Below are 8,876 nucleotides of genomic sequence, written 5' to 3' on the forward strand. Positions count from 1 at the left end.
ATATTTATTAATTAATAATTTATAAACTACTAATTTATAACTTCAAAAAACCTGTTTTTAATAATACAGTAATTATAAATATTTGTTAAAAACAATTTTTATTGACCCCCTCCCCACACACACACTCTCTACTTGTATTGATTTGTTTAATAGATAATATTAATAATTATTATTAATAATATTATACTTTTACTTATGTTTAGATATTGATTATCGATTAGTTTATACTTAACATGATTATATATCAATATAAATTTAATAATAAATTAGTTGTAGTCTATTTTTAGTATATACTTTGTATATTGTTTTGTGCTACAAATAATATGTAATACTTATTGTCAATAAGTTATTAACTAATAGTAATAGTTGTAATAAATAAAACAGGTAAAATACAATTTGAGCATACCTGTACAATAAATATTAATAGAAAAATTTTTCTATTAAAATTAATTGAATTTTATTTTTTTAAAAATCTCCTATTATTTTATTTGTAGTTGTAATGGACAGGTAACTGTGGTATTAATTAAATTATATCAATAATACTGTATATGCTAACTATTGAAGTATACAAAAATATTTACTAAATTAATTTTGTCACCTAATTTTATTTTATCACACTTGACTTATTAAGTTAATAAAAAAAATATATGAAGCTATTAATCAATCAATCAAAAAAAATCTAGTGTTTAGTAATAGTCTAATCAGGKTTTTTAAAAAAAAACTATAAACAAATTAAATACATTATTTAATTTGTTGGTATAGACTATATATTTCTCTATTTATTTTAATAATATAAATTCAAGGTTTGGGATCTCTGTATACTATCAATATATGATATATATTTGTTGTCTATTGACGTAACGGTTAGGATAGGATTGACGTAAAATGATATATGAAATTCATTTTTTTTATATACAATAGACAGTGAGGAAAGAAAGAAAGAGAGAGAGAGAGAGAGAGAGAGAGAGAGAGAGATTTATGCAATACAATAGATTTTTTACTTGGAAACGAAAAAATTATATTAATTTTAACTATTTATAATTTATTTAAAATAATTTATTATTTGTCAACTTAATGTTTAATTAATTCATCAATTATAACCACCATTAATGGTAAAGTTATAATAGTTTTTATACTGTAGATAAAGTATAGAAGGAAATAAAAAGTTTATAGTTGTAAACAAGTCATGATTTTTTGGTGTCATTTATATGATATTAATAAAAAAATATCATATGATGTTTGATCTATCATTTTAATAATGACTTCCTATTGATTTCAATTTTTTGTTTTTTTATTTGCATTATTATCACAAATGGATAATCCATTAAAATTCAACTATAATTTTCAATATACTATATACGTATAATTATTTTTATCTATACCGTAATATAGATTTTATACTAATTTTTTTTGTAAAATAATAATTGCAATCTAAATGTTTTTTAATTTAATGTTTTACACAGTTTACCTTAATAAATAAATGCAAAATATTTTTTTGCAACTACCCCCACCCCTTCCTCCCAGTATATAAAAAAGTTTATTGTTTAACGAGTCATATTTTTGTTGTCATTGTTTAATAATTATTAGTATTTTTTTTTTGCTTAATCAACATTATATCATAATTAACGTAAATATTTTAGAAATAGTAATAAAATTTATTTATTTATTTCTAATTTTGATTAGCAATATTCAATGATTAACAACTAAAAAACAAACAAACAAATAACTTTTAAATAATCAAATTAATAAGATTGCATAAAATATATAATTGCCTAAACAGTATACCGGTATATATAAGTTGTATAATATTTAATATACCCAATAGTATAATATAGTTAATTAACTGCTAACTGTGTCAAACTGTTGGCTGATAACCTAAAATAATGATTACCAAACTTAGTGGTATCGGTGGCCCCGAGTTTGCCGTAGAGACCAGTGGTAATCGTATCGCTAGCAAAGCCGCGCCAGGATAGATACGACCGCAACTCACAGACAGCACGTTTGGCCACCGCTGCCATCAGTTGTTGGGCCAAACCATTTTGCCGATACTCTGGCCGCACATATAATTCGCAAATATTGAATAAGGGTTCACTATATGGCGAGTATAATCGACAATAAATTATGTAACCAATCGGCTGTCCACTATCTAAACTGACGGCGATAAACACATGAAACAGTTGCTTACAATCGCATCGATCACTGAATCCATTGTCAATTAAGTTATGTTCGCTGATAACATCTCTAACCAAATTAACCTCTTTAGTGAACTATTGAGTCAATTGATGTAAAATACGACTGTCCTCTTTGGTCGCCTCTCTAATACATGTTGCGAGACATTGATGGCCATCCGAGTCACTTGTATCAACTAATTGTTTCAATTGATCGCCAATAAGCCAATACATGTGAACGCCTTCACTATCTGTCAGATCTTTACCACCCAAACGCTTGAGAAACAATAGTAAGCTTTCATTGTTTGACATACAATCCCATTCAATACTATTAACAGACAATTGAATGGCTTCTTTAGCCAACTCTCTCATCAGTGTCCGACCCAAACCACATCTTCTATACTCTGCATTGACATACAGTTCCTCCATTCGAATGATTTTTCCGCTAAATGCAGAATATGTCATATAATAGATGATATAACCGACGAGTTGTTGTTTACTATCAGTACTTTGGGCTACCAGTGCCTGAAACAGTTGTTTTGATGGCTGATCACAGAATCCCTGTTCTTCGAGCTGTTCCAACGGATAAACCAAATCTGTGTTACCATTTTCATGTGCGGCCAACTCTAGTATCAGTTGTCTTAATGTCGGACAGTCATCTTTAACTGCTTTCCTTATAGTAAACATATTTTATATGACTTGATTGTAAATTAGTTGAAAATAAATAAATTTGTTACTAAGTTTTGATTTAATTTTTTTTTAATTATTTATGTTTTTAAATATGATCAAAAATTATTACCTAACTTATTTAATTGTAAATAATAATAATAATAATTGCATTCAATGTCTTAAAATGTGCAATCTAAATGTAATATAATTTAACAATTTTATAAAAATTAAATAATAATAAATTTAACAATTTTATAAAAATTAAATAATAATAAATTTACTTTTAATAAACAGTAAATGCTAAATATTTTTTACTAGTAAACTGTAAAGTGTCAATTCATTAATGAGTAATTGTTTTTGTTAAAAACAATTATAAAATATTTAATAATAATTTTTTTGTACTTAATCAGCATAATATAATTTATGAAAATATTTTAGAAATACTTAAAAAAATAATTTTCTAAATAAATATATTAATTTAGTAAACTAAACTAAAAAAAAACTAACAAATAATTAATAAAAATAATTATTGCAAAATTGTTTACTACAAAAAAACAAACAAAATTATTATGTTTTAACCATGAGTTAATCGTCGATACTATCAATAAGTATTATATATAATTTAATTTCTAATATAATATAAACATGAAATATGTTATTTATTTAATAAAACTATATATTGGTATTTAGGTTAGTTAGGAGGGGAAACACCATTAAAGCCGGTCATCTCTGAGAAAGAAAGAGAGAGAGAGAGAGAGAGAGAGAGAGAGAGAGAGAGAGAGAGAGAGCTATAATATAAACTATACTAAAAATGATATATTTTTAGCAAATAAGTTTTGTGTCTCCCTTTCCCCTGGTATCGCCCAACCATATAATAAATATTTGGGTTTACCATTAGTTAGTGGCAAAAAATATATATTGCAATATGTGGTGTGTATATCTACATATATATATATATTGAATATTTAACTGACTATTATTACTGTATAAACAAAATAAATTTATTAAAAAAAACGATCATAGTAGTTCTAAAAATGTTAACTTAAAAATAATCGCATATATATATATACTCAAGACATTATGTAATAAAATAAAATAAACAAAATAATTTAATAGTTATTTTTATTTGGCAAAATATAAACGATAATATCTATACTAACATCAATGTTAGCGCTAAAAATAGGTTATAACAACAACAACAACAAACCAAAAGTTATGACTTTCAAATAAAATAAAATTTTAAATAATAAAAAAATCAGACACAAGTTTTTTTGAACTAAAATTTTTTAAAATTTTATTTATTTATTTATTTCAAGTTTTATTATTTTTTTTCAGTAAACTTTTATATTTTTCAGTCATATATGTTTTCTCTGAAAATTATTATTTTTATGTGGACAACAATATTTCTACACATATTTTTTGTTGATTTGTTTTGAATTATACAATTTCAGTACAATTTTAATTATATAGTTAATATAAACACAATAAATCCTTAATTAAACACTAGTTTTTAGCTATTATCTAAGTACAGTGTACATACATATCTAAATATACAATTATACAGTATATAAGTTAATATTTTTGTACAACTAATTCAAAACTTAAAATAAAAAAACAAAACATAATTGTTATGTTATTAGTTAATTAAAATTAAAAATTATGTACTTTAAACATTTAGTAATAAATTATATAACATATTTATACTATATTTATATATTTAAAAATTTCAAAAATAAAATAACATTTATAGTATAGATTCTACACTATTATATATATATAAATGATTTGAACATAACGGTTAATTATATCAATATAAAAAATTGGTATCTCAAAAAACACTATAGATAATATTTTATCATATAATTTATATCGATATACAGTATAATCTATTGAAGCACTTATACAAAACACAATTAGTAATAATAAAAAATATTTTTCTTAAAAAAACTTAAATATTAAAAAAATCTAACTTAAATATATTTTAAAAATTATATAATTTAATAACAAAAAAATTATATATACTGTCATATATATGTTTATATTCAGTCTAAATTATGTAATAAATTTGTTTACATATATCTAAATATCTATTACAAAATAATAATTATGAGTACCGTAAATAATAAATTCACAAATATATTCAGTATATATTATTTTTAACTTTTTGTATTATTTCCAATGATTACCACATTTGTTTAAACGACTAATTAAATTTCAATTGCAATCACTTTTTCATTATATAAATTATTAATTAACACTATTATAAATTGTTGCAAATAATAATAATAATAATAATATGGTTTGAATTTTGTCGACAAAACAGTATCCAAACCTCTATACTTATATATATCTCTTTCTCTATAGTCATCGCGATGACAGCCATGGATCAGCTGATTATCTTTATGTTTTCCAAACGGTATTGAAAAATTCCATAAAGCTATCGTAGATCATGAAAGTGATGGCCACGTCTAGGCAGACACGACTAAGACGGGGTACCGTTCCCTTATAGAAAGCCTTAAAGCCCTCGTTTTTGGCTATCTGTACGGCACAATCAAGTGTACTCTTGTATTTGGCGGCATCCAGACCCTGCATACGTGTCTTGACCACATCGATAGGCGTATTGCCGAACACGGAGGCGGCGCCGGCAACCGCACCAAACGCTCCGATAATCAATTTGTTGACCTTTTTGTTGGGATCGCCGCCGCGATACCAATCCTTCAGTGTTTCCATCACAAAAAATCTGATCGCCTGATTGCTGCCCTGTTTGAGTACCGTTGCCGTCAATCCTTGATAAGTACCACGAATACCCTGTTCGCGGACAATCTCGCGGACGCCGTGTGCAAACCCGCGAAACTTCGGCTTCGCGCTGTTCTGATCGTTGATAAACTTGACTTTGACGGTCTCCATCGGCGTCACGGCAAACACTGCTTCGCAGACGCCGGCGCCCATACCGCACATCATTCGCATAACTGGCGATAGATTTCCCTTTTGGTCGACATTTCGTTTCTTCAGTTCCTCGAAAGCACCGAATCTGTGGCCAAAATACAAAAAGATTTGAAAAGTTATGCCAAATAGTTATCGGAACACGTGTTCTCCCTTTCCATCTCTCTCTCTCTCTCTCTCTCTCTCTCTCTCTCTCTCTCTCTCCACAACTCTATCTCTTTAACAGATAAAAACAGTCTAACTCTTTCTGGAGATAAGATAAAAAAAATAGTTATTCATAGAGAACTGGTATATATGGTTCAAACAGACAGTAAAGTGTCTGATGATTATTCAAGTCATGCGAAATATGGATCAGTTATTTAATCGACTGACAGTTATCAGATGATTGGTATAATCAAATTGTATGACAATATGCTCTCTTGAACTTTGCCCTATCCCTCACTAAATCAGATCTGATCACCAATATTATCACATTTTTACATATTAAAGACATACCTGACGGCCGATTTGGGTATCGATCCATAGATAAGTACAGATAGGCCGCGATAGAGACCAAAAACACCGTGACTTTTGACTGTCTGTCTGACACAATCGCCGATACCCGAGTAGCGCGGTTTGGCCGATCGTTCGTCCAGTTGGAGCTGAGTCTTGACGTATTCAGTGGGAAAAGTGATACAAATTTCGATACCGCCGGTGATACCACCTTTTCGGTCGACCATATTATATGGTATATCAAAGTAAAAGTAGTTTTAAATTAAATAAATTACAATTTTCTTCCTATCCATTGATACCATACCTGCGAGTATACCCTTCAGTGTCTTCTGGAAGTTGAACGGCGATGAAGTGCTGGCCATCATCGACGGCGTCGGCGGTGACAACTGTAGCTGCCGTCGGGTACTGTCAGCTGATGTCAGTTTCATTGGTGGCGGCAATGAAGACATTTTGACTGTTGTTTTTTAATTGTATTGTAAATATATTTGGCTTTAATATTAAATCAATCGGTGAAACAAACTGTTAGTTATAATAATTAAATTAATAAATATTTTTCGTAATTAAAAAGTTTTTCGTTTGATATATTAATTATATTATGATTATATTAAACGTTAAAAAAATTATTTGTAGCAAAAAAATTATTAATTTATAATTATTTTCGTTAAAAAATATGATATTTGATTATATTATTTATAAGTTATATATATATTTTCACAACCAATAAATATAATTGAAGGCAACACAAGGTTTTACTGTTTTATTATTTTTATTTATTATTATTTATATATTTTTTTTGATAATATTTTTTTATTTGTTACTTATTTTTAGTATTAATTTATATGATTTGCTGTTAACAGTAATGTTGTTGTTGTGATCAATAAGCCCAACAAACAAACCAACCAACAAAAAAAAAACTACAGACAACTTATGATATTGAATATTCAATGGTCAACACATTTGTTAAAACAATATTAAAAGGTATTATTATATTGATATATATTTTTTTTGTTGATTAATTAATTTCAATGTTATTATACAATTAATGTGTATAATCAATGAACTTGTTTTTTGTTTTGTTGCTGTAATTTAACTTTTAAAAAAAAAAAAATACTGTATTATTATTATTATAAAATTACTTTCAGTTATGTATTAATATGAAAGTATTATGTATTATAAATTTGTAATACACTTTGTATTGAATACATTACACAATCATTGAATGTGAAGTATTTTTTTATTATTATTATACAGTTATGTATGTATGGCTGGTATACTGTATGCGCGCGACTTTCTGTGTGTGTGTGCACTGGTATTACAGACAGATTTTCATAGACGACATGCAATGACTGGGTGACTGTAAACATACATACAGTGTACCAGACTATTAGTGGGTATATTACTACTAAACCAAAGGTTGGTATTATTAATATATGTATTTAATATTGCATTTTATCATACAGTGTATAATACCAATTGAGTGCCACCTTTTAGTTGTTTCTTTTAACCAAAAAAAAAAAAAAATTAAAAGTTAATTATATAAAACATCGTTGAAAATTAAACAAGGATAATTTAATAATATTAGTTTATTTTATTGCACAATTGAATAAATTAAAATATGCGATCAAAAAATATAAAATAATTGTACTTAATTTTTTTTTTAATTAAAAATTAATTTAATAATCTAAAATAAATAAATAAATTTTTTGATTAATTTGATTTTATTTAAACAATATTTACTTATTAGAGTCACTTATTCTAAAAATTATTTTTCTTATATTGAATTTTTTTTTTAAAAAAATAGTAAATCAAAAGAGAATTTAATTAATAAACAATTTTTTTATTATTAATAATTAGACATTTTTTAATTGAAATTTTTCAATTATTTCATTTAAATATATAGACAGTATTTTTTAAGTAATTTATTAGATATTAGAGATAGTATTAGGCCTAAAATAAATTGTGCAACTCATCAAACAATAATAATAATAATAATTAATAATTATTATAATTAGTATATATATTTTTAAATAATATATGTTGATATAAACATATTTATTTAGATAGAGAAAATTGTATATATTATTTATTTATAGATATATATTTTCAATTAAGTTAACCTGTTTAATTTATTTATTAAATTAATTAACTGTATTAATGTGTGTATGTGTGTACAGTAAATGTGTATATATTATTATTATTATATATATATTATATTTAGTATATTATTTAAATTTAAAGCCATAAATTTGTCAATTTGTTTTTAAATTTTTTGTTATTATCATTATTTTGATTTACAATAAAAATTTAATTATATAATAATAATTATAGTAAATATAGTGTTTTTCAAATTTTTTGAAAATTTGATAATTTTTTTTGTCCAATACTTGTCACATATGCAATGAAATCTCACATTTGGTTACAATTAGTTTAAAAATTAAAATATTATTTTTAATGAATTCAATTGTTTTTGTTGTCTATAGTATCATAAGTTTTATTAATAGTAATAATTAATACAATCCTTATAATCGTAATCAATAAAAACTCATTGATAACAATAATGTCGATAATCTGTTACAAACAATCAGTAATAATATAAATTACTAT

General features: G+C 25.1%; 2 protein-coding genes across 2 annotated transcripts; both read right to left on the reverse strand.

The window, feature by feature from the left end:
* Positions 1-2,207: 2,207 nt before the first annotated feature.
* Positions 2,208-2,855, reverse strand: LOC128953991 (diamine acetyltransferase 1-like). The gene has a single exon (XM_054299544.1). It carries the CDS (start codon positions 2,853-2,855, stop codon positions 2,268-2,270), a length of 588 nt encoding a protein of 195 aa, XP_054155519.1. The 3' UTR covers positions 2,208-2,267.
* Positions 2,856-5,107: 2,252 nt separating this feature from the next.
* Positions 5,108-6,796, reverse strand: LOC128953987 (putative tricarboxylate transport protein, mitochondrial). Its single transcript, XM_054299539.1, has 3 exons — positions 6,577-6,796; positions 6,276-6,483; positions 5,108-5,868 (listed from the first exon to the last, which is right to left on the reverse strand). Exons 1-3 carry the CDS (start codon positions 6,719-6,721, stop codon positions 5,238-5,240), a joined length of 984 nt encoding a protein of 327 aa, XP_054155514.1. The 5' UTR covers positions 6,722-6,796; the 3' UTR covers positions 5,108-5,237.
* Between the last annotated feature and the right edge of the window lie 2,080 nt (positions 6,797-8,876).

The sequence above is a fragment of the Oppia nitens genome, unplaced genomic scaffold (genome assembly GCF_028296485.1).
Source record: "Oppia nitens isolate AA-2021 unplaced genomic scaffold, nextdenovo-longstitch-racon4-pilon3 scaffold24_pilon_pilon_pilon, whole genome shotgun sequence".
In the NCBI taxonomy this organism is placed as follows: domain Eukaryota; kingdom Metazoa; phylum Arthropoda; class Arachnida; order Sarcoptiformes; family Oppiidae; genus Oppia; species Oppia nitens.

What these genes read in the sequence shown, in the direction of transcription:
- LOC128953991 (XM_054299544.1), bottom strand. Translation starts at nt 2,855, where the DNA reads ATGTTTACTATAAGGAAAGCAGTTAAAGATGACTGTCCGACATTAAGA.
- LOC128953987 (XM_054299539.1), bottom strand. Translation starts at nt 6,721, where the DNA reads ATGTCTTCATTGCCGCCACCAATGAAACTGACATCAGCTGACAGTACC. An exon ending in ACTGAAGGGTATACTCGCAG is followed by an intron (nt 6,484 to 6,576) that starts GTATGGTATCAA and finishes TCGACCGAAAAG; the next exon opens with GTGGTATCACCGGCGGTATC. An exon ending in ATACCCAAATCGGCCGTCAG is followed by an intron (nt 5,869 to 6,275) that starts GTATGTCTTTAA and finishes TTTTGGCCACAG; the next exon opens with ATTCGGTGCTTTCGAGGAAC.